The sequence below is a fragment of the Pseudophryne corroboree genome, chromosome 2 (assembly GCF_028390025.1).
Source record: "Pseudophryne corroboree isolate aPseCor3 chromosome 2, aPseCor3.hap2, whole genome shotgun sequence".
NCBI lineage: Eukaryota > Metazoa > Chordata > Amphibia > Anura > Myobatrachidae > Pseudophryne > Pseudophryne corroboree.
Window position 1 is genome coordinate 930570139 of NC_086445.1, and position 26840 is coordinate 930596978.

The 26840-nt window shown below is 47.1% G+C and overlaps 1 protein-coding gene across 1 annotated transcript in view; it reads right to left on the minus strand.

Annotated features, from left to right (window-relative positions):
- ACOT9 (acyl-CoA thioesterase 9) overlaps nucleotides 1-26840 on the minus strand; it is a 144242-nt gene that overhangs the window by 64805 nt on the left and 52597 nt on the right. Inside the window, exons 7-10 of the mRNA XM_063956227.1 lie at nucleotides 24978-25061; nucleotides 22938-23041; nucleotides 3317-3390; nucleotides 493-563 (exon numbers count right to left, since the gene is read on the minus strand). Of these exons, the coding sequence (XP_063812297.1) occupies nucleotides 493-563; nucleotides 3317-3390; nucleotides 22938-23041; nucleotides 24978-25061 (333 nt within the window). The remainder of the gene's footprint in view (nucleotides 1-492; nucleotides 564-3316; nucleotides 3391-22937; nucleotides 23042-24977; nucleotides 25062-26840) is intronic.

The window sequence follows — 26840 nt, forward strand, 5'->3', positions numbered from 1 at the left end:
GAGGTACCATTTATCAAGTACATTCTATAAAATGATAGGTAGGAGCTGTTTAGTTGCTATGGGCAACTTCTCCACAGTCCAGTTATCCATTCTTTTCACTGCTTGATCAACCTCTGAGTCCTCACAAAAACTATGGGTTAATTTGAAGAACACCATTCTCGATTTCATTAATTAGAGAGATCGTTAATGCAGGGGGACGGTACAGGATACCAAGACCAAAAAGCTGGTAGATGAAGAAGGATTGAACTCTAAACTGCTCACAGAGAGCACGAGAGTGATGACAACTTCCATGTCCAGGAAGTAACATATGCGAGATAGGGGTACCTGGCATCCATGTCAGCGGTAGCGTAAGCTTGTGAGATATTCTGAACAATCTCTATACAGATACAAAGTTTTAAAAAAGCCATAGCTCATTTATAAATGGGGGAATTGCCTACATGTATAGAGAACCTTAGCATGATCATCATATTAATACAGCAAACATAAAACCACGTACTCTCTCCTGTTTCAAAAGGTCTTCCTCTTCCATTCCATCAGGAATTAATGGATTAACAAATGCTGGCCTGAGGGTGGTAATAGAAAAGGGTAAATGAGAAGGTGACCTCCAATACTCATAGCAAACTTGTAGAGAAATACACAATTAAGGCCAAGACTGTAGTACTAACACATGGTAATTACACGCAGTAAGGGTCACAAGGTGTGAAGTATGTTTTAAACAAATACCTGCACATTTTTTAGCGACTTCTTCAAAATGACCCCCTGATGCTTCTTTATCATAGCTTACATACAGTGCACGCCTTCACACTGCACATCAAGTGCTACAAGAGTTACTCCGTATTCATAGCTTTAGCTACTGTATATAGCAGCATACACTTACACACTGTCTTATACTATCTGCAACAATTTATTTATTTATTTATTTATTAGCAGTTTCTTATATAGCGCAGCATATTCCGTTGCGCTTTACAATTAGAACAACAGTTATAGAACAAAACAGGGCAAAGACAGACATAGCTGTAGGAAGGCCCTGCTCGCAAGCTTACAATCTATAGGGAAATAGGTATTGATACACAAGGATAGATGCAAACTGTTACATAATGTTTCCCCAGATTGCAAGGTTCTTGGGACTGTGCAGAGGGAATGTAACTGGATAGGGAAGCATTGAAGGTTATGTGTGTGGGTCAGGAATTTGGTAGGCTTGTCTGAAGAGATGAGTTTTCAGGGAACGTTTAAAGGTTTGGAGACTAGTGGAGAGTCTTATTGTGCGTGGGAGGGCATTCCACAGAGTGGGTGAAGCCCGGGTAAAGTCCTGTAATTTTGAGTGGGAACAGGTAATACATCTGGATGAGAGACGCAGGTCTTGTGCAGAGCGGAGTGGTCTGGTAGGGAGATATTTTGAGATGAGTGAGGAGATGTATGATGGTGCAGTTTGGGTAATAGCCTTGTATGTAAGTAAATGTATTTTATATTTGACACGGTAGAATACCGGTAACCAATGGAGGGACTGACAGAGCGGATCAGCAGACGAAGAACGTCTGGCTAGGAAGATTAGCCTTGCAGCTGCATTTAAAATGGATTGAAGTGGTGAGAGCCTATGTTTGGGAAGACCAGTAAGGAGACTATTACAATAATCAATGTGGGAGATGATGAGTGCATGGATCAGAGTTTTTGCAGTGTCTTGTGTAAGATAAGGGCGTATTTTGGATATGTTTTTAAGGTGCATGTAACATGATTTAGAGACAGATTGAATGTGTGGAACAAACGACAGTTCAGAGTCAAGGATGACACCTAGGCAGCGAGCTTGTGGGGTAGGGTGGATAGTTGCATTGTCAACAGTTATGGCAATATCAGGTTGGTAACTACCCTTAGCTGGTGGGAAAATAATTAATTCTGTTTTGGAAATGTTGAGTTTGAGATGGCGAGATGACATCCAAGATGAAATGGCAGACAGGCATCCAGTGACACGAGCCAATACAGATGGTGATAAATCTGGGGAGGATAGGTAGATTTGAGTATCATCAGCGTACAAATGATACTGAAATCCGAAGGAGCTGATTAGTTAACCAAGAGAGGAGGTATAGATTGAGAAAAGCAGAGGACCTAAGACTGAGCCTTGCGGTACTCCAACTGATAAGAGGTAGAGAAGAGGAGGTAGAATCAGAGAAGCGAACACTGAAAGATCGATTAGATAGGTAGGATGAGAACCAAGTAAGGGCTGTGTCCTGAAGACCTAGGGACTCTAGTGTTTGTATGAGGAGAGTGGTCAACAGTGTCAAAAGCAGCAGAGAGATCTAGAAGAATAAGTAGTGTGTAATGGCCTTTTGATCTAGCAGTGACCAGATCATTCACTACTTTGGTCAGTGCCGTCTCCGTGGAGTGTTGGGCACGAAAGCCTGACTGAAGTGGGTCCAGTAAGTTGTGGGAGTTAAGAAAGTGTGTAAGGCGAGTGTAGGCAAGTCTCTCAAGTAGCTTGGAGGGGCATGGGAGCTGAGAAATGGGACAGTAGTTAGAGAGTGTGTTTGGGTCAGAGTTGTGTTTTTTCAGAATGGGAGTAATCACTGCATGTTTAAACAGAGATGGAAAGATGCCAGTAGAGAGAGAGAGATTACAGATTTTAGTTAAGGTTGGGATAAGCACAGGAGACAAACTTTTGCTGACCTGTGACAATGTGTGGGAATAGCAACTTCAAGTTAAGGAATCAAACATAGAAGAGGTGCCGCCCAAAGAACTTTACAACCTAATATGTAAGATAATGTACTCCCTGCTGTAAATTATAAGGGCATAATAAAATATAGGCACACCTTGAGCAATCTTCTAGCCCAAATAAAAGTTATTTACAGGCTGGGCAAAGATTCAACTTCAACTCCAGCTACCCGCCGATTTCTCTACTAAATGTAGACCTGAAGATTTTTGCCAAGGTGTTGGCGATTAGACCAGACCAGGCCATTACAGCACTAATCCGTCCACACCAAGATGGCATAATTCCAAGCCATCCATTGAAATGTAGACTTTATACATATAGTCAAACTCAGAACAGGTCTTCACTGTTAGCACGAATGGAAAGGTCCATTACGTGATAAACCCTGAATACTAATGGGCTTCATCGGATTCTTTCTCAATACCAAATAATTATAGAACCTTTACTGGCAAGAGTTAGAGCAAATTCAAACGTTGCTGGGCTCCATGTCGGCAACTGTAGTCATAAAATTCCTCTACACGCTGGTGATATACTTCTCACTCTAATACGGGGTGGGGTGGGGGGATAATGTCAACAAGTATATATGATTTGTGCATTATAATTAACCGATGCGTTCACCTCTTATTCTCTGGATCTCTGGCCACCATAACGAATGTTGCATCGAGCACTGGACTATAAACATCATCATGGAGCTACAGTCAAAAAGGAATAGGAAACAGAACAGTTACAATAGCTGGTCATCCCACATCAAAGAGATGCTACACAATTGGCAGGTCAATTATGTGAGGCATTGGTCACTGACAAGGCATAAGTGTGTGGAGCTCGAACAGACTTTCAGGTTGTGTCAGCAGAACCAACAACCTTACTATAGACAAAATATTAGTTTTTCATATTAGGGATAATCAAGTAGCTGGAAGAGCAAGGACCTGCCATCAAGCCAAACAAGACACGTATAGGAAACCTTCAAGTTGCATCATAGCAAACCAGGGCCGTTCACTGATAAGACTAAAGTTAATAAGGGGGTTACTGAGTATGAATGAAATTAATGGATGCCTTAATACGTAAGCGTTGATGGGCAGAGCCTACATGGAGACTTGTGCTCCTTTGTCTCCATGTCAGCTCACCAATACTGCATGTTCCTCTTTCCCTTGTGTACAGGCTCACTGGGTGCTGTACTCCTCCCTGTGCCCTTCCACCACTTGCCCAGCAAGATACTGAGTAACCCTACCCTGTGTCCGCATTCTACTTAGTCTATCATTTTATTGCTGTATGTTGTTCCTAGATATGTCAAGCTACACTGTTAGTATGTATATTCCTTGTATGGTGCTGTTGCGACTTAAAAACAGTGGATGACAAAAATAATTAACAATGTGGGTGTTAATTATTTGGATGAGGGAGTTGATGATTATAATAGGATTTTAATACCTACCAGTAAATCCTTTTCTCTTAGTCCGTAGAGGATGCTGGGGACTCCAAAAGGACCATAGGGGTATAGACGGGATCCGCAGGAGACATGGGCACTTCAAGACTTTAAATGGGTGTGATCTGGCTCCTCCCTCTATGCCCCTCCTCCAGACCTCAGTTATAGGAACTGTGCCCAGGGAGACGGACATTTCGAGGAAAAGATTTTTGTTAACCAAGGGTGAGATACATATCAGCTCACACCACAACACACCGTACAACATGGCATTTAACTAAAACCAGTTAACAGCATGAACCAAAAAATCAGCAACAGGCTGATCGAAACCAAAACACAACCTTTGTGTAACAAAAGCAATAACTATGAACAAGTACTGCAGATAGAGTCCGCACTGGGACGGGCGCCCAGCATCCTCTACGGACTAAGAGAAAAGGATTTACCGGTAGGTATTAAAATCCTATTTTCTCCTTCGTCCTAGAGGATGCTGGGGACTCCAAAAGGACCATGGGGTTTATACCAAAGCTCCAGACCGGGCGGGAGAGTGCGGATGACTCTGCAGCATCGATTGAGCAAACATGAGGTCCTCATCAGCCAGGGTATCCAACTTGTAGAATTTTGCAAAAGTGTTTGAACCCGACCAAGTAGCTGCTCGGCAAAGTTGTAGCGCCGAGACTCCCCGGGCAGCCGCCCAAGATGAGCCCACCTTCCTGGCAGAATGGGCCTTCACTGATTTCGGTAACGGCAATCCAGCCGTAGAATGAGCATACTGAATCGTATTACAGATCCAGCGTGCAATAGTCTGCGTAGAAGCAGGAGCCCCAATCTTGTTGGAAGCGTACAGGACAAACAGAGCCTCCGTTTTCCTAATTCGAGCCGTTCTGGCTACATAAATTTTCAAAGCTCTGACCACATCGAGAGACTTTGAATCAGCCAAGGCTACAATAGGTTGGTTCATGTGAAACAAAGAAACCACCTTTGGTAGAAATTCTTGACGAGTTCTCAACTCCGCTCTATCCTCGTGGAAAATCAAATAGGGGCTTTTGCGAGACAAAGCAGCCAATTCCGACACCCGCCTTGCGGACGCCAAGGCCAATAGCATGATCACTTTCCAAGTGAGAAATTTCAACTCAACCGTTTGTAAAGGTTCAAACCAATGTGACATAAGGAACTGTAACACCACATTAAGGTCCCATGGTGCCACTGGGGGCACAGATGGAGGTTGGATGTGCAGCACACCTTTCACAAAAGTCTGTACTTCTGGAAGCGAGGCCAATTCCCTTTGAAAGAAAATTGATAAGGCCGAAATCTGCACTTTAATGGAGCCTAACTTCAGGCCCACATCCACACCTGCTTGTAAAAAATGGAGAAACCGACCCAGCTGAAATTCTTCCGTAAGAGCCTTCTTGGATTCAATCCAAGACATATATTTTCTCCAAATACGGTGGTAATGCTTTGCCGTTACCTCCTTCCTAGCTTTCAGTAGAGTGGGGATGACCTCACCGGGAATATCCTTTCGCGCTAGGATTTTGCGTTCAACCGCCACGCTGTCAAACACAACCGCGGTAAGTCTTGGAACACGCACGGCCCTCGCTGTAACAGATCCTCTCTTAGAGGAAGAGGCCAGGGATCTTCTATGAGTAATTCCTGAAGATCCGGATACCAGGCCCTCCGTGAAGTTTCTTGTTGAGGCGAGACGCCATCATGTCTATTTGAGGAATTCTTGATGAAGACCCCACTCTCCTGGATGGAGATCATGTCTGCTGAAGAAGTCTGCTTCCCAGTTGTCCACGCCTGGAATGAAGACCGCCGACAGAGCGCTTGCCTGTTTTTCCTCCCAGCGAAGAACTTTTTTGGCCTCCGCCATCGCCGCTCTGCTCCTTGTTCCGCCCTGGTGGTTTATGTGCGCCACTGCTGTTATGTTGTCCGACTGAATCAGGACGGGCAGGCCGCGAAGAAGATGTTCTGCTTGTAGTAGGCCGTTGTAGATGGCCCTTAATTCCAGAATGTTTATGTGCAGACAAGTCTCCTGGCTTGACCATTTTCGCTGGAAATTTTGTCCCTGTGGACTGCTCCCCAACCTCGGAGACTTGCATCCGTGGTTACTAGGATCCAATCTTGGATCCCGAACCTGCAACCCTCTAGAAGGTGAGAACTTTGGAGCCACCACAGGAGAGAAATCCTGGCCCTGGAAGATAGGCTTATCTTCCGGTGCATGTGTAGGTGAGACCCGGACCACTTGTCCAACAGGTCCCACTGAAAAACCCTGGCATGGAACCTGCCAAACGGCATTGCCTCGTAGGCCGCCACCATCTTCCCCAGCACCCGAGTGCATTGATGAATCGACACCCTTGCCGGTTTCAGAATCCCCTTGACCATGTTCTGTACTTCCAGAGCTTTTTCCATCGGGAGAAAAATTCTCTACAGTTCCGTGTCCAGAATCATGCCCAAGAACGACAGCCGTGTTGTTGGAATCAACTGTGACTTTGGCAAATTTAGGAGCCAACCATGTTGCTGCAGAACTGCCAGGGAGAGCGCAACGTTTTTTAGTAACTGCTCCTTTGATCTCGCCTTTATCAGGAGATCGTCCAAGTACGGGATAATTGTGACACCCTGCTTGCGCAGGAGCACTATCACTTCCGCCATTACTTTGGTGAAAATCCTCGGGGCCGTGGAAAGACCAATCGGCAACGTCTGAAATTGGTAATGACAATCCTGAACAGCAAACCTTAGGTAAGCCTGATGTGGAGGATATATGGGGACATGTAGGTAAGCATCCTTTATGTCGATTGACACCCTAAAATCCCCCCCTTCCAGATTGGAAATCACTGCTCGGAGAGATTCCATCTTGAATTTGAATCTTTTCAAATATAGATTTAGGGATTTTAAGTTCAGAATCGGTCTGACCGAGCCATCCGGCTTCGGGACCACGAACAGGCTTGAATAAAACCCTTCTCCCCGTTGTGACGGGGGTACCGTGACAATGACTTGCTGTTGACACAGCTTTTGTATTGCAGCGCACACCACTTCTCTTTCCGGAAGAGAAGCTGGCAAGGCCGATTTGAAAAATCGGTGGGGGGCACGTCTTGAAACTCGTTTGTATCCTTGGGCCACAATTTCCAGCACCCTATGATCCAGGCCTGAGTGAGCCCAGACCCGACTGAAGAGCTGAAGACGTGCCCCCACCGTTGCGGACTCCCGCAGCGGAGCCCCAGCGTCATGCGATGGACTTGGCAGAAGCCGGGGAGGACTTCTGCTCCTGGGAGTTTGCCACAGCCGGTGATCTTTTTCCCCTTCCCTTACCTCTAGCAGCAAGGAAGGAGGACCCTCGTCCTTTTTTGAATTTACTAGACCGAAAGGACTGCATCTGATACTGAGGCGTTTTCTTTTGCTGTGGAGGGACAAAAGGTAGAAAAGATGACTTACCCGCGGTAGCTGTAGATACCAGGTCTGCGAGGCCCTCACCAAACAAAACACCACCTTTATACAGCAGAGCCTCCATAGCCCTCTTAGAGTCAGCATCACCATTCCATTGATGAGTCCATAATGCTCTCCTAGCCGGGATTGCCATGGCATTGGCCCTTGATCCCAAGAGGCCAATATCTCTCGCAGCGTCCCTTAGATAGACGGCAGCATCCCTGATATGACCCAGCGTAAAAAGAACGCTATCCCTATCCAGGGTGTCCAAGTCAGATAATAAGTTATCTGTCCACTTTTCAATTGCACTACTCACCCATGCTGATGCCACTGCAGGTCTGAGCAGTGTACCCGTAGTGACATAAATAGATTTCAAGGTAGTTTCCTGCTTACGATGCGCAGGATCCTTTAGGGCCGCCGTGTCAGGGGATGGGAGCGCCACCTTCTTGGATAGCCATGCTTGAGCTTTGTCTACATTGGGGGTCGACTCCCACTTTTTCCTATCCTCAGAAGGAAACGGATATGCCATAATAATTCTCTTGGGAATCAGCAACTTTTTGTCAGGAATTTCCCAAGCCTTTTCAAAAAGAGTATTCAGTTCATGAGAGGGAGGAAACGTTACCGGAGGTTTCTTTCCTTTAAACATACAGACCCTTGTCTGAGGAACAGCAGGGTACATGTAACACCTCTTTTATTGCCACAATCATGTACTGAATGCTCTTAGCCAGTTTAGGATTCAACCTGGCATCACCATAGTCGACACTGGAGTCCGAATTCGTGTCGGTATTTGTGTCTGCTATCTGGGTAAACGAACGTTTCTGTGACTCTGAGTTTGTGACAAAACATCTTCCATGGATTGTCTCCATGCTTGGTTCTGAGACTCAGATTTGTCTAATCTCTTATGCAACGAAGCCACACTTGCATTTAAGACACTCCACATATCTACCCAATCAGCAGTCGGCAGCGCCGACAGAGTCACTCCCACATTCTGTTCTGCCCCCACACCAGCCTCCTTCTGGGAAGAGCATTCAGCCTCAGACATGTCGACACATGCGTACCGACACCCACTATCACACTGGGCTATAGGGAACAGACCCACAGTAAGGCCCCTCAGAAAGACCGAGATGGAGTTTGCCAACTCACACCCAGCGCCTCACCCGGTCTGAAGGAATATACAATGCCCCAGACCTTGCAGCTCTTTTATATATATATATATATATATATATATATATATATTCAACACCAAATATGCTGTGCCCCCCCTGTTTTTGCACCCTGTTACTTGTGACAGAAGTGAAGGGCCAGGACCAGCGTCTCTGCAGCATGCTGTGAAGAGACGCTGATAAGAGCTGGAAGGAGGAAGCCCCGCCCCCTAAATGGCGCAATTGTGTCCCGCTTATTTTTATACTGGCGGGGGTCTGTATACAGTGCCTGCGCACTGTATACCTCTGTGCCAAATCTTAAAAGAGGTTTTATTGCTGCCCAGGACGCCCCCCCCCCTGCGCCCTGCACCCGTGTAGTGCCGTCTGTGAGTGGGAGCAATGGCGCGCAGCGTGACCGATGCGCGGTACCTCCGAGACTGATGTCTTCTGCCGCCTTCACTGAAGTCTTCTTTGCTTCGGTTACTCACCCGGCTTCTCTCTTCTGGCTCTGTGAGGGGGACGGGGGCGCGGCTCCGGGAACGAGCAGCTAGGCTATACCAAGTGATCAGACCCCCTGGAGCTAATGGTGTCCAGTAGCCTAAGAAGCAGAGCCTTTACCTCACAGAAGTAGGTCTGCTTCTCTCCCCTCAGTCCCACGAAGCAGGGAGCCTGTAGCCAGCAGTGCTCCCTGAAAACAATAAACCTAACAGAAAGTCTTTTCTAGAGAAACTCTGTAGAGCTCCCTTAGTGTGTGTCCAGTCTCTCTGGGCACAGAATCTAACTGAGGTCTGGAGGAGAGGCATAGAGGGAGGAGCCAGTTCATACCCATTTAAAGTCTTGAAGTGCCCATGTCTCCTGCGGATCCCGTCTACACCCCCATGGTCCTTTTGGAGTCCCCAGTATCCTCTAGGACGAAGGAGAAAAAGAAGCTAATTATATTAAGCGATTGTTATGATAAAGCTGAACCAGTTACCGGTAATTGTTTTGAGGAGGGAACCATTAATGAGGACATGATATTTTATGGCAGTCACAAAAATGCTTTATGATATGGTAGTCACTGGAATCCTCTCTGCACCTATGTCGGTCACTGAAATTTACTCTGTACCTATGATGGACACAGAGATTTATTCTGTACCTATGGCGGTCACTGAAATTTACTTTGCACCTATGGCGGACACTGAGATTTACTCTGCAACTATGGCGGTCACCGAGATGTTTTCTCCACCTAGAGTGAAAACAGATATTCTCAGCACTTATAGTGGTCACTGGGATGTTCTAAGTACCTATGGCAGCCACTATAATGTTCTATGTACTTGCGGTCACAAGGATGTAGAGCAGATTACAGACTCAACAAGCGAATGAGCTTAAGTAACACAATTTCCGACTTCCGGTTCCGGCGCCCATGTGAGGAGAAGCTGATTGCTGCAGCTCTCCTGCACCCTCGGCAACCGGAGCACACAGCGCCTCCAATTCGCGGCTTTTCTCCGCGCCGGCTGCACAATACCAGTAGGAAGGTGTAGAGAACTGGATGGAGAGATTTCTGTCCTCCCCTATGCCCCCTAAAGTCCAAAGATCGAGGTCTTAAAAACGGCCGGGAGAATCCAAGATGGCCGCCGCATCTAACTCACAAACGAGTCTGCAGGCTGCTGGCAGCACCAAACAGGCTTCTGCAAAACACACTTCTCCCTCAGGTGAGCCTGACTGTACCCCTGTCTCTCCAGTGACTTATGCTGATGTAGTAAGAGCTGTTAGGGATGCCATGGAGCCTATCATGGATGCACATGCTGTTAAAATGCAGCAGGCAGTAAAAGATCTAAAATCCCAAATCAAGCAGCTCACCAAGACTGTTCTTACAAATGAACAAAGGCTGGGGGAGACTTTTCAGGATGTTGGGGATCTTAAGCACAGATATGATGAGCTCCAGAAATCTCACTTTCAACTGCTGAACAAGGTTGATGATCTTGAAAATAGATCGAGGAGATCGAATCTTCGGGTACTGGGGCTCCCTGAGTCACTGAAAGGTCCTGATTTGACTCTGTTTTTGCAAACGTCCCTCCTTGATTTACTGCATATCCAAGATGAATGCACCGGCTTAGTTATTGAGAGAGCCCACAGACTGGGTCCCCCACGTTCTGCACCTAATAGCAGACCACGTGTGGTCATATTTAAATGTCTGAACTTTCTCCATAAGGAGGCAATATGGTCGGCATCCAGGAAGCATAGAAATTTACAATGGGAGGGAGCTCGTCTGGCCATTTTCCAGGACTACTCCGCGGAGGTTTCCCGGGCCCGTCGAGAATTTACCCCCCTTTGCTCTCGTTTGGTAAAGGCGAATAAAAAATTTGCTCTGCTCTTCCCTGCAAGACTACGTCTGTTTGATGGAAATTCCTTTCGAGACTTTACAAATCTTGCAGATGCAGAGGCTTATGTCTCCGAGGCCTCCCAGGCAGATGACGACTCCTCTCAGGTGGACGACACCCTGGAGAGGGATGGCTGAGTATTGCTCCTGGACTTCTCTGTTTCTGGCGATGCCCGCCAATCTAATTTAATTTAATTATTGCGGTAGAAGCTGCTGCAGGTGTTTTTCCCCACAAAAGAGCATTTGGTCTTATACAACGGGCCGAACCATTTTACTTTGTTTTATGTTTTAGATTTTTCTTATACATCTGCTGTTTTCTCCTGGAAATGCAATCTTTCTAGAATGTTTACATATGTTTAGAGGAGATATTTCCATCCTTTTATTTATGTGACAGGCTGCATTTTTCTTTTTCTGTAACATGCTCTGTGTGCTCTGATATTTTCTGGTTCATTTTCTTAGATATATTTTCATATAATATGTTGCCGAGGGTGGGTAAGGGCGCCCCCTCCCTCACTTTTTTTTCTCAGGTTATCAAATTCTGGCTGGCTCAGTGGTGGTCTATGACGGCCTCTGTGCTTGCTCGAACCGGTTGTTCTTGTTTTCTGAAGTTATGATCGTCCTTAGCAGGACTTTCTTTCACAATTTTAATGTTATATTCTGTGTGTTTTCTATGTTTTTGTTCTTCTTTTCTTCTCCCCCTCCCCTTCTTTTCCTTATGTGTCCACCCCTGTATGTTTGGTATTTGTTTCTCGACGGCTGTAGATATTATGGTTACTGTGCATGTTTTCAGGTTCTCCCAGGTCATTTGATGCATGGCTAGTCTGAGCGTAGGCACGTGGAATGTGGGAGGGTTCAACTCCCCAGCTAAACGCAGAAAGATTTTACTCTATCTTCGGAAGGTGGGGATGGATGTAGTTTTCATTCAGGAATCTCACCTTATGCCAAATGAGGTGGTGAAACTGAACACTATGGGTTGGTCTGTGGTAGCCTCTTCCTCCTTCTCTTCTATAGGGGGGTACTCACGGGAGAGATGTGTGCTGAGCGATCTTAACACAGACCGCTCAGCACACATCTCTCACCCCGCTCAGCACAGCGCGATGTGCTGAGCGAGGGGGAAAGCCGACGGGGGGCCGCTCACTTCACACAACGGTGAAGTGAGCGACCCGCTAGATTGAGCCTGCATGCAGGCTCAATCTAGCACCGGCGATAGCGATGCGCGGGGCCGCGCATCGCTATCGCTGGAGGGCATACACACGGCAGATCCGTGCTTAAAATCTAAGCAATCTAGCAAGATTGCTTAGATTTTAAGCACGGATCTCTCCGTGTGTACCCCCCTTAAGGCTAGAGGAGTGATTATATTAGCACGACACACGGTCCCTATCTCTGTCCAAGCTATTATAGATGACACTCAGGGTAGGTATGTATTGGCAGATGTCACATTGTATGCATCCAGGTTCCTACTTTGTAATATTTATGCCCCTAATCAGTACTCTAAGCAATTCTATACGAACATGGTCACTAAGCTACTAAGTTACTCTGAAATTCCCATAATACTGGGTGGAGATTTTAATATATATTCTTCTTCAACCATGGATAAATCCCCTCCCCCCCGCACTCCCCCCTCGTTACCGCGTATTGGTATCCCCTATATTTGCTCGCAGCTGTCCTTAGTGGATGTGTGGCGCGCATGCTATCCATTAGAAAGGGAGTTTACATGTCTCTCAGCTGCGCACCACACGTTCTCGAGGATTGATTATCTGCTGTTATCTGAATCCCTTTTCTCAAAAGTGGCTGACTCAAAAATCGAGAATATCTGTATTTCAGATCATGCTCTATGCTGGATGAAATTGATGCTCCTCTCAGAAAAATCCCCATTCCGCTCCTGGCACTTCCCCTCTCATTTAAGTGGCTCTCTAAAATTCCGCTCCTCATTAGATGCAGCGTGGCTGGATTATCATGTGCACAATGGAGAAACTCTGAACGACGATCCTGCTCTTTTCTGGCAGGCGTCAAAATCAGTTATCCGGGGACACATTATTTCCTATAGTAAAAAAATAAGAATTTACTTACCGATAATTCTATTTCTCGTAGTCCGTAGTGGATGCTGGGGACTCCGTCAGGACCATGGGGAATAGCGGCTCCGCAGGAGACAGGGCACAAAAATAAAGCTTTAGGATTAGGTGGTGTGTACTGGCTCCTCCCCCTATGACCCTCCTCCAAGCCTCAGTTAGGATACTGTGCCCGGACGAGCGTACACAATAAGGAAGGATATTGAATCCCGGGTAAGACTCATACCAGCCACACCAATCACACCGTATAACTTGTGATCTGAACCCAGTTAACAGTATGACAAACGTAGGAGCCTCTGAACAGACGGCTCACAACAATAACAACCCGAATTTGTTTGTAACAATAACTATGTACAAGTATTGCAGACAATCCGCACTTGGGATGGGCGCCCAGCATCCACTACGGACTACGAGAAATAGAATTATCGGTAAGTAAATTCTTATTTTCTCTAACGTCCTAAGTGGATGCTGGGGACTCCGTCAGGACCATGGGGATTATACCAAAGCTCCCAAACGGGCGGGAGAGTGCGGATGACTCTGCAGCACCGAATGAGAGAACTCAAGGTCCTCCTCAGCCAGGGTATCAAATTTGTAGAATTTTGCAAACGTGTTTGCCCCTGACCAAGTAGCAGCTCGGCAGAGTTGTAATGCCGAGACCCCCGGGCAGCCGCCCAGGATGAGCCCACTTTCCTTGTGGAATGGGCCTTGACAGATTTAGGTTGTGGCAAGCCTGCCACAGAATGTGCAAGTTGAATTGTGCTACAAATCCAACGAGCAATCGTCTGCTTAGAAGCAGGAGCACCCATCTTGTTGGGTGCATACAATATAAACAGTGAGTCAGACTTTCTGACTCCCGCCGTTCTTGAAATATATATTTTCAATGCCCGGACCACGTCCAACAACTTGGAATCCTCCAACTCGTTAGTAGCCGCAGGCACCACAATAGGCTGGTTCAGGTGAAACGCTGACACCACCTTAGGCAGAAAATGAGGACGCGTCCGCAGTTCTGCCCTGTCCGTATGGAAAATCAGATATGGGCTCTTATATGATAAAGCCGCCAATTCTGATACTCTCCTGGCTGAAGCCAGGGCCAGTAGCATGGTTACTTTCCATGTAAGATACTTCAACTCCACCGATTTGAGCGGCTCAAACCAATGGGATTTGAGAAAATCCAAGACTACATTAAGATCCCACGGTGCCACTGGGGGCACAACCGGGGGCTGTATATGTAGTACTCCTTTTACAAAAGTCTGGACTTCAGGAACTGAAGCCAATTCTTTCTGGAAGAAAATCGACAGGGCCGAAATTTGAACCTTAATGGACCCCAATTTGAGGCCCATAGACAATCCTGTTTGCAGGAAATGTAGGAATCGACCCAGTTGAAATTCCTCCGTGGGGGCCTTCCTGGCCTCACACCACGCAACATATTTTCTCCAAATGCGGTGATAATGTTGTGCAGTCACCTCCTTCCTGGCTTTTACCAGTGTAGGAATGACCTCTTCCGGAATGCCTTTTTCCCTTAGAATTCGGCGTTCAACCGCCATGCCGTCAAACGCAGCCGCGGTAAGTCTTGGAATAGACACGGTCCCTGCTGAAGCAGGTCCCGTCTTAGAGGTAGAGGCCACGGATCCTCCGTGAGCATCTCTTGAAGTTCCGGGTACCAAGTTCTTCTTGGCCAATCCGGAGCCACTAGTATCGTTCTTACTCCCTTTTGCCGTATAATTCTCAGTACTTTTGGTATGAGAGGCAGAGGAGGGAACACATACACTGACTGGAACACCCACGGTGTTACCAGAGCGTCCACAGCTATTGCCTGAGGATCTCTTGACCTGGCGCAATACCTGTCCAGTTTTTTGTTGAGGCGGGACGCCATCATATCCACCATTGGTTTTTCCCAACGGTTCACAATCATGTGGAAGACTTCTGGATGAAGTCCCCACTCTCCCGGGTGTAGATCGTGTCTGCTGAGGAAGTCTGCTTCCCAGTTGTCCACTCCCGGAATGAATACTGCTGACAGTGCTATCACATGATCTTCCGCCCAGCGAAGAATCCTTGCAGCTTCTGCCATTGCTGTCCTGCTTCTTGTGCCGCCCTGTCTGTTTACGTTGGCGACTGCCGTGATGTTGTCCGACTGGATCAACACCGGCTGACCCTGAAGCAGGGGTTTTGCCAGACTTAGAGCATTGTAAATCGCTCTTAGCTCCAGTATATTTATGTGAAGAGACATCTCCAGGCTTGACCATACTCCCTGGAAGTTTCTTCCCTGTGTGACCGCTCCCCAGCCTCTCAGACTGGCATCCGTGGTCACCAGGACCCAGTCCTGTATGCCGAATCTGCGGCCCTCTAACAGATGAGCACTCTGCAACCACCACAGAAGAGACACCCTTGTCCGTGGCGATAAGGTTATCCGCTGATGCATCTGCAGATGCGATCCGGACCATTTGTCCAGCAGATCCCACTGAAAAGTTCGTGCGTGGAATCTGCCGAATGGAATCGCTTCGTAAGAAGCCACCATCTTTCCCAGGACTCTTGTGCATTGATGCACAGACACTGTCCCTGGTTTTAGGAGGTTCCTGACAAGTTCGGATAACTCCCTGGCTTTCTCCTCCGGAAGAAACACCTTTTTCTGAACCGTGTCCAGAATCATTCCCAGGAACAGCAGACGTGTCGTCGGGGTCAACTGAGATTTTGGAAAATTCAGAATCCACCCGTGTTGTTGCAGCACTAGTTGGGTTAGTGCTACTCCGTCTTCCAGCTGTTCTCTGGACCTTGCCCTTATCAGGAGATCGTCCAAGTAAGGGATAATTAATACGCCTCTTCTTCGTAGAAGGATCATCATTTCGGCCATTACCTTGGTAAAGACCTGAGGTGCCGTGGACAATCCAAACGGCAGCGTCTGAAACTGATAATGACAGTTTTGCACCACGAACCTGAGGTACCCTTGATGTGAAGGGCAAATTGGGACATGCAGGTAAGCATCCTTTATGTCCAGGGACACCATAAAGTCCCCTTCTTCCAGATTCGCTATCACTGCTCTGAGTGACTCCATCTTGAACTTGAATTTTTGTATGTACAGGTTCAAAGATTTCAGATTTAGAATAGGTCTTACCGAGCCGTCCGGCTTCGGTACCACAAATAGCGTGGAGTAATACCCCTTTCCCTGTTGTAGGAGGGGTACCTTGACTATCACCTGCTGAGAAAACAGCTTGTGAATGGCTTCCAATACCGTCGCCCTGTCTGAGGGAGACGTTGGCAAAGCAGACTTTAGGAACCGGCGAGGGGGAGACTTCTCGAATTCCAACCTGTAACCCTGAGATACTACCTGCAGAATCCAGGGGTCCACCTGTGAGCAAGCCCACTGTGCGCTGAAATTCTTGAGTCGACCCCCCACCGCTCCTGAGTCCGCTTGTAAAGCCCCAGCGTCATGCTGAGGGCTTTGCAGAACCCTGGGAGGGCTTCTGTTCCTGGGCAGGGGCTGCTTGCTGCCCTCTCTTACCCCTTCCTCTGCCCCGAGGCAGATATGACTGTCCTTTTGTCCGCTTGTTCTTATAGGACCGAAAGGACTGCGGCTGAAAAGACGGTGTCTTTTTCTGTTGGGAGGGGGTCTGAGGTAAAAAAGTGGATTTCCCGGCAGTTGCCGTGGCCACCAGATCCGATAGACCGACGCCAAATAATTCCTCCCCTTTATACAGCAATACTTCCATATGTCGTTTGGAATCCGCATCACCTGACCACTGTCGCGTCCATAAACTCCTTCTGGCAGATATGGACATCGCATTTACTCTCGATGCCAGAGTGCAAATATCTCTCTGCGCATCTCGCATATAAAGGAAAGCATCCTTTAATTGCTCTATAGTCAATAAAATACTGTCCCTATCCAGGGTATCAATATTTTCAGTCAGGGAATCCAACCAGACGACCCCAGCACTGCACATCCAGGCTGAGGCGATGGCTGGTCGCAGTATAACACCAGTATGTGTGTATATACTTTTTAGGGTAGTTTCCAGTCTCCTATCCGCTGGATCCCTGAGGGCGGCCGTATCAGGAGACGGTAACGCCACTTGTTTTGATAAGCGTGTGAGCGCCTTATCCACCCTAGGGGGTGTTTCCCAGCGCGCCCTAACCTCTGGCGGGAAAGGGTATAATGCTAATAACTTTTTTGAAATTAGCATTTTTCTATCTGGGTTAACCCACGCTTCATCACATACATCATTTAATTCCTCTGATTCAGGAAAAACTACAGGTAGTTTTTTCACCCCCCACATAATACCCCTTTTTGTGGTACTTGCAGTATCAGAGATATGCAAAGCCTCCTTCATTGCCGTGATCATATAACGTGTGGCCCTACTTGAAAATACGTTTGTTTCATCACCGTCGACACTAGATTCAGTGTCTGTGTCTGGGTCTGTGTCGACCGACTGAGGTAAAGGGCGCTTTACAGCCCCTGACGGTGTCTGAGACGCCTGGGCAGGTACTAACTGGTTTGCCGGCCGTCTCATGTCGTCAACTGATTTTTGTAATGTGCTGACATTATCACGTAATTCCATAAACAAAGCCATCCATTCCGGTGTCGACTCCCTGGGGGGTGACATCACCATTATCGGCAATTGCTCTGCCTCCACGCCAACATCGTCCTCATACATGTCGACACACACGTACCGACACACAGCAGACACACAGGGAATGCTCTTATCGAAGACAGGACCCCACTAGCCCTTTGGGGAGACAGAGGGAGAGTTTGCCAGCACACACCCAAGCGCTATAATATATATGGGAACAACCTTATATAAGTGTTGTTCCTTATAGCAGCTTAAATATATCCAATATATCGCCAAAAAATGCCCCCCCTCTCTGTTTTACCCTGTTTCTGTAGTGCAGTGCAGGGGAGAGTCCTGGGAGCCTTCCTCACAGCGGAGCTGAGCAGGAAAATGGCGCTGTGTGCTGAGGAGAATAAGCCCCGCCCCCTATTTCGGCGGGCTTTCCTCCCGTAGTTTTAGATAACTGGCATGGGTTAAATACATACATATAGCCTTAATGGCTATATGTGATGTATTCTTTTGCCATAAGGTATTAAAATATTGCTGCCCAGGGCGCCCCCAGCAGCGCCCTGCACCCTCCGTGACCGCTTGGTGTGAAGTGTGTGACAACAATGGCGCACAGCTGCAGTGCTGTGCGCTACCTTCATGAAGACTGAAGAGCCTTCTGCCGCCTGTTTCCGGACCTTCAATCTTCAGCATCTGTAAGGGGGGTCGGCGGCGCGGCTCCGGGACGAACCCCAGGGTGAGACCTGTGTTCCGACTCCCTCTGGAGCTAATGGTGTCCAGTAGCCTAAGAATCCAATCCATCCTGCACGCAGGTGAGTTGAAATTCTCTCCCCTAAGTCCCTCGATGCAGTGAGCCTGTTGCCAGCAGGACTCACTGAAAATAAAAAACCTAAAAAACTTTTTCTAAGCAGCTCTTTAGGAGAGCCACCTAGATTGCACCCTGCTCGGACGGGCACAAAAACCTAACTGAGGCTTGGAGGAGGGTCATAGGGGGAGGAGCCAGTACACACCACCTAATCCTAAAGCTTTATTTTTGTGCCCTGTCTCCTGCGGAGCCGCTATTCCCCATGGTCCTGACGGAGTCCCCAGCATCCACTTAGGACGTTAGAGAAAAGGGATTTAGATTTAAATTCACAATATTTGGAAGCCCAGGCGGCTCTCACTCTCGCTTTCCAGGAATTTAAGTACTCCCCCTCCCCTTCTACTAGAGAACGGTACCTTACACAAAAAACACTGTTCGATACCCTCCTTTCTCAATTGGAAGCGAAATATTCATTTTCAAGAGACTGTAGCATTTACAGATATGGCAACAAGTCTGGCAAACTGTTATCACGTTTATTAAAGGGCAGACACCCTAAAGTGGTCATTCACTCTCTGCTCACCCAAGGTGGGGACAGAGTGCGGACCTCGGCCGAAATTGCTGAGGTGCTACAGTCTTTTTATTCCACTCTGTATGCACGTCCTATTATCAACCAGACACACAAGTCTAGCTTTTGGTCTTCTACTGATCTGCCTCAAATGTCTGAGTCGCATTGTACCTCTCTTCTTGCACCTTTCACCACTGAGGAAGTTTCTCTAGCAATAGCTGGACTGAAGACTGGGAAGACTCCGGGTCCTGACGGTTTCGCCAATGACTACTATAAAATTCTATCTACTAGACTGAGCGAACCTCTTTCTGTCTTATTTAATTCTTTTATGCAGGGTGCTCCCTTGCCCCAATATTTTAATTCAGCCGTCATAAAGGTTATCCCGAAGCCTGACCGGGATCCTGAGTCTCCCAGTTCTTATCGTCCGATCTCCCTTTTAAACACGGATTATAAATTATTCACTAAAATCCTCTCAAATAGACTCAAATTCATAGTCCATGACATAGTGCATACGGACCAGACTGGATTTGTCTGGGGTCGGCAATCAGTGAGCAATATCCGAAAGGTCTTGACTGTTATGCAGGCCTTTCAGCTTTCCAAACCCACTGATACTAATGTATTATTATCCATTGATGCCGAAAAGGCGTTCGACCTGGTCACCTGGGACCATCTGTATGAAACGCTCCATCGCTTTGGTGCACCTGAGGACTTTGTCTCTCTTATTTCCCGTCTATATGAATCTCCCTCCACTCAAGTTTTGGGGAATAGTATTCTCTCTTCCCCTTTCCTTATCCAGAGTGGCACACGACAGGGCTGCCCCTTGTCACCTTTATTATTTGCCTTAGCTTTAGAACCCTTAGCCGTTTCCCTGAGAAACTCTCCCGAATTTGCAGGCATAAAAATCATGGACACCACGGTAAAATTATCACTGTATGCCGATGACATGCTGCTATTTATTTCCCATCCGGATACGTCCATCCCTGCGATTGTCTCCCTGATTGAACAATTTGGTTCTTTTGCGGGATACAAGATTAATATATCCAAATCCGAGCTCCTCCTCCTTTCAGGGGACTCCTCCCTCTTTCCATCACACCCGGTCCTGTCCCGATTCCCAGTTACCCGAGATAGTCTTAAATATTTAGGAGTTCAGATCCCTACTTCTCTCCCGGATCTATATGCGATTAATTTTGGTCCTATTTTGTCCAAGGTGTCTAAAATACTTACTGACTGGGCATCCCTGCCCTTATCTCTTATGGGTCGTGCAGAGGTTATTAAATCTGTGACATTTCCCAAGATTGCTTATTTCCTGCTTATGCTCCCTATTGCCCTCGTTGAGAAAGATGTCCTTTTCCTTAAACAATGTTTCACTAGATTTCTATGGGCCGGAAAACGACCAAGAGTCCCCTACGCTAGATTGCAGCTATTACGTGAAGAGGGAGGTATGGGAATCCCGGATCCAGTCCTATTTAGTAGAGCAGCAATGTACAGGTATATCACAGACTGGCTTTGGGGCAGATCAGTATTTACGAACCTGACACTTGAACTGGCCGTATTTCACCCTTTCTCCCCTGCTGCACTCTTACACACCCCAAACTCCCGCCTCCCACCTGGGATAAAACAGAATATTTTGTTTTGGCATACATATCGAGCATGGCAGGCCACTCACACTAAAGCCCAGAGAAAACCTGACATCTCTCTTCACACTACATTCTGGGGTAACCCATGTTTCCTTCCTGGCCTTGATAACACACATTTTTTGAGTTGGAGAGAAAAGGGGATCGCAGCTATTAGAGACATATACGACCCAGGAGGCAACGCAGTGCTTTCTTTCTCTGACATCCAGATAAAGTTTGGTATATCCCACCGGGAATTTTTTATGTACCTACAGGCTAGGCATTTTGCTCAATCCCAGTCTCATCCTATGATTTCTGAGGCTACCACAGACCCGCTGCGCACCCTAATGGTGCTCACTAAAGATTGTCCTTACCATCTCAATTATTTCAGAAACACCTTTAGGGTCTCATATAGAGACCGGCTCTGGGAACCCGCGCTGTCCTCATGGTCCAGAGATATCCCCAATATGGGATCGAGCGCTGAATTATTAGATAACATTTTACCCATTTTTAGGTCCTTATACTCTGCCTCTTTGCAAGAGGTACACTTGAAAACGCTCCAAAGGGCATATATAGCACCTAATCAGAGGGCACACATGGTCCCAGACGACACTGGCTGTTGCATCAAATGTACTGCACAGAATGCCACCTTGTACCACAATATGTGGTCTTGCAGGAAAATATCTAAGTTTTGGTATAAGGTGGTCGCTTATCTCAACACAGTATTTAGCTTACAGTTAATAAAACGTCCTAAGGCTTGCTTGTTACTTGATTTTAGGGAATGGTCTCTTGGGCCTGAAGATAGAGATATTGTTCCGGTAATCTCTGTCATTTTGACAATTGCCAAGAAACAAATTCTTAATAATTGGATCAAACCGTCTACCCCTTCTTTGATGGCTGTAAAACACATGACCCTCCGAATTATTTATTTTGAGAGGCGTGCTACTCTTCCTGACATAGAAATGGGGGTCAGGCGTTTTGCCAAGAAGTGGGAGAGGTACATTGATACTCTAGATCCGGACATACAATCTTTCATCTATAAACTATTTGAGACCACAAAGTGGTACCTATATAGACAAATCGATAGGGCCTATTGATAATTTAGGTCTATGTACTGTTCCTTTGAGACCTCCTGTTCTTTTCCTAGGAAATGTAATCATACTAATCTTAATACCCCACGCTGTATGTTTAGTCCGAGGCCAATTAGATACTGAACCTTCTCTTTGGTTAGAGTGGCTAACCATGCCGGAAATGCCTTTTTATTATTCTTAATTAAGATGTCTTTGGCCGTTACTCATTCAGGAACTGATCATACTTGTATTGTCTTCCCCATTTGTTTTCATCATTTCCTAGACCTCATGTAGATTAAGATTGTCCATCCTTTGCCTCTTACCCAAGCCCACAGCTACCGACCATATATGTATTTGTTGATTTCACTGATGTGATTTAAAAGCACTTTACGTTGGAACACTGTAACTATACCGGTTTCTCTCCGGTCTTTGGTTTGTCTGTACCATGAAGGTCTTCCCTGTACTTTGTATTTCTATATAAAAATCTAATAAAAATTGTTGAATTAAAAAAAAAAAAAGTAACACAATTTCCATCTGGAGATATGTAGACTACGATGTAATTATTTGGGGTTTATATATTTGGGACGTGGCATTATCTCATATCCAACACTTTATTGCTTGTCAGAATCGGGCAGCTCTGTTATTGAAGCCCTTCCCATGTGCAATTCCAACTCACATGGAAGAGTTATCAGTAACTGTCTGTATTACGCTGACCAACAGTAACAACATAAAACGGAGCCGTGCATGATTTGCCGCATTTTTGTAACTCTGCACCCAGATAAATACAATTATGTATCGTGAGCTGTCCTGGAAATAAGCAAAATGTTATAAATGGTGATCTCTATGAAGCAGAGGACAACCCAGGGGCAGATGTATAAAGCCTGGAGAAGGGATAAAGAAGTGATAAAGCAGTAATAAGTGCAAGGTGATAATGCACCGGCCAGTCAGCTCCTGTCACTTTTCAAATCCGTAATGACTTATGGTGCTTTATCACCTTGCACTTATCACTTATTTATCCCTTCTCCAGGTTAATACATCTGCCCCATATGTTTGTAATGGTGAGTTTTTTCTAAACTCTGCTCATGTACCCCCAATATGGGGGTATGTCATTTATATACCGTCTGCTCGTGTCAGGTTGCACAGTCGCTGCTGACGACTGGTGGAAGCCTACATGCCACAAGTCAGACACGTGAGATAAGCTATGATCAGTTGTGCTTTATGATCATTTACATTTTACTCACCTGTAACATGTGCATTTTAACTTCCATTGATGTTTTCCCAACCCAGGACACATGTCCTGTCAGCTTTATGTCACAGTCAGGATAAATGAGCTGCTTCCGGAGATCTTAAAGAGATAGCCGGAGACAAATGCTTATTCACTAAATCAGGAATTTGCAAAAAAAAAAAAAAAATGTTTGTGTGATTCAAAAATGTCACCTCTTTTGTCTCTATGAAAGATCTAAGTGAAATCTCTATTTTCCAGGATATATGTTTCTGCATTAAACCTGTCTCGGGTGAATATGCGCATCCAATGTCCAGGACACTATAGTTTGGGAGAAACTGCCCACTCACCACTGCATGTCGTCCCTGGAGGCTTATAGACTGTAGTTAGTGCGAACGCAAGCTTTGGCCCCCACCAGTGTTTCCCACCATTGCAGAGAGAAGGGAACAGGGAAATCATCACAACCATTAAGGAAATCTTGCCCATATCAAGCAGGAGACCTGGCACAAACACACATTTTCTGGACAGCATCCTCCCAGGGGGTAGCACAGGTAGAGCAGACAGGGCCCGACTGTCCTGCAGGCAGCTCGGTTTGGCTTTTTGAATAGATCAAGGTTAGGGGCTTAGCAGGAGCTATAGTCTTATAGGTGCGTACACACTAGATGATATCGTGTATGATGTGCCCAATTCGGACATATCGTTCACAATATCGTCCAGTGTGTATGTAGTATGTTGCTGATGATGTGCGCTCCCACGCATCATCAACGACACCCTCCGTTGGACCATACAGGTCCGACAGGCGACATTGGCAGCGAGGGCACCCACTCCCCCTCCGCCGTCGTTCGTCGCTGCCGGCATCGGCAAGTGTGTATGCACTGGGTCCCGTCGCGGACAACATCGCATCTTAGTGTAACCAAGAGCACAGAATGCCTTATGTGTGTGATCTGGGAACACTTATTTCTCGTAAACTGACTCCACTAGGGAGGCCAATCCCGGGATCGGGATTGGCGGGATCCCGGGATTTGGGCCCAAAAATGCCGGGATTTGAATCCCGGGATTGGAGCATCCAATCCCGGGATTCACAGGATTATACTGCGCAGGCGCGGCGGCGGGAGGGTGGGTGTGTAAGTAATAGTACTTACTAATATTAGGCGGGCGGCAGCCATGAACAAGTTGAACGCGGCGGCACTTCAAATGTAGCGCCGGCCGCCAGTCAATCAAAACTGGCGGACCAGTAGCCAATCAGGGAAGCTGCAGCGGCAGCCAATCAGGAACGACTGCTGCGGCCGCTTTCCTGATTGGCTGCCGGTCCGCCAGCTCTGGTTGGCTGGCGGCCGGCGCTTCATTTGAAATGCCGCCGCGTTCAGTGTGTTAATGGTTGCCGCCCGTCTAATAGTAAGTACTATTACTTACACCCACCCTCTCTCCCTCCGTGCATTCAGTGGTGCTCCCTACAGCCTTCCTCCCTCCCACGCCGCTACCAACCCTCCCTGCCGCGACCTACACCCTCCCTTCTGAGACCTGCACCGCTACCTACACCCTCCCTACCTCCCGCACCGCTACCTACACCCTCCCTACCTCCCGCACAGCTACCTACACACTCCCTACCTCCTGCACCGCTACCTACACCCTCCCTACCTCCCGCACCGCTACCTACACACTCCCTACCTCCCGCACGGCTACCTACACCCTCCCTACCTCCCGCACCGCTACCTACACCCTCCCTACCTCCCGCACCGCTACCTACACCCTCCCTACCTCCCGCACCGCTACCTACACCCTCCCTACCTCCAGCACCGCCACCTACACCCTCCCTCCAGCGCTGCTCCCTACAACTTTCTCTGATCCCTACTGCAATCCCGGGAATCCCGGGATTGACCGTTTTTCAATCCCGAATCCCGGGATTGAAAAAACAGCCCGGGATTGGCCTCCCTAGACTCCACTAATGTGTACCACCAAGCTCTGTCCCCCTAACGCAACCCTGCCACCCATCAGAATTTTATCTTCCTTTAGTATGCAAAAAATAAAATAAAAAGAGAAGGTAACAGACACAACTCACCAATCTTGTCCACCAAGGCAGTGACTATTGACAGGGGAGAGGTGTGACGAGATTCAGACTTTGTGTGAGTGTAACAGACGAGAACTGGTGCAGAAAGGATACAAAATCATTATACTCTGCAGTAATGACAGCACACATTTACCAAACGTCCATGTGCCACCTATGAGACTTACACAATGCGGAAAGGAACAGAGCACCTGGTTATGTGTTCTATCGCTTTCTAACATCTGCTGGAGACACGAAGCAAAGTACATAGCACTCAAGGGGCCTGCAAACTGGGTGATGTTGGCAATATTATCCACCATCGATATAATCGATGGTCGATTTTACCGCCAACGATTTAAAGCCTACACACTGGACGATATCGATGGCCAATTTGGAAGATATGAGATATCGTCCAAATTGACTGGCATGTTTAAACGATGATCGTTCAACGATAAACGATTGTGGGCACGTGCATCATTTATTGCTGAAGCATCCACACTGAAAGATATGAACGACACTGTTCATATCTTTCAAATATATGGACCAGTGTGTAGGGCCCTTAAATTACAGACCACACTTTGCATTGCATCTGTTAACGATTTGTTTGAGATTACAATTAGGACGACTGTGCGTGAGATATTATGAGTATATGGACAACAATGGATCACTGCGTTGGGTATAATTAAAACAAATCATAAGAAATAGTCCCCGTTACCAAAGAACTGAAGTATTGATGTGACATTGTGCAATCTTGCCTCACAGCGTGCACCTGCTTGGCTCACTTACACTGTACTGGCTTTCATCTCCATGCTGTCCCGGAAAACTGTATGCGGGTGAAACCTCTGCCGCACACAAGAATTGCTGTATTAGCACTGATAATAGGAGAAGATGCACATTTTGTAGTATCTGCCAGCATACTTTCTCTAACGTCCTAGTGGATGCTGGGGACTCCGTCAGGACCATGGGGAATAGCGGCTCCGCAGGAGACAGGGCACAAAAGTAAAAGCTTTAGGATCAGGTGGTGTGCACTGGCTCCTCCCCCCATGACCCTCCTCCAAGCCTAGTTAGATTTTTGTGCCCGGCCGAGAAGGGTGCAATCTAGGTGGCTCTCCTAAAGAGCTGCTTAGAGTAAAAGTTTTGTTAGGTTTTTTATTTTCAGTGAGTCCTGCTGGCAACAGGCTCACTGCATCGAGGGACTTAGGGGAGAGAAGTGAACTCACCTGCGTGCAGGATGGATTGGCTTCTTAGGCTACTGGACACCATTAGCTCCAGAGGGAGTCGGAACACAGGTCTCACCCTGGGGTTCGTCCCGGAGCCGCGCCGCCGACCCCCTTGCAGATGCCGAAAATTGAAGAGGTCCAGAAACCTGCGGCAGAAGACTTTTCAGTCTTCATAAGGTAGCGCACAGCACTGCAGCTGTGCGCCATTGTTGTCAGCACACTTCATAACAGCGGTCACTGAGGGTGCAGGGTGCTGGGGGGGGCGCCCTGGGCAGCAATGATAGTACCTTATTCTGGCTAAAAATACATCACATATAGCCCCTGGGGGCTATATGGATGTATTTAACCCCTGCCAGGTCTCAGAAAAACGGGAGAAGAAGCCCGCCGAAAAGGGGGCGGGGCCTATTCTCAGCACACAGCGCCATTTTCCCTCACAGAAATGCTGGTGGGAAGGCTCCCAGGCTCTCCCCTGCACTGCACTACAGAAACAGGGTTAAAACAGAGAGGGGGGGCACTGATTTGGCGATATGACTACATATATTAAAATGCTATAAGGGAAAAGCACTTATATAAAGGTTGTCCCTGTATAATTATAGCGTTTTTGGTGTGTGCTGGCAAACTCTCCCTCTGTCTCCCCAAAGGGCTAGTAGGTCCTGTC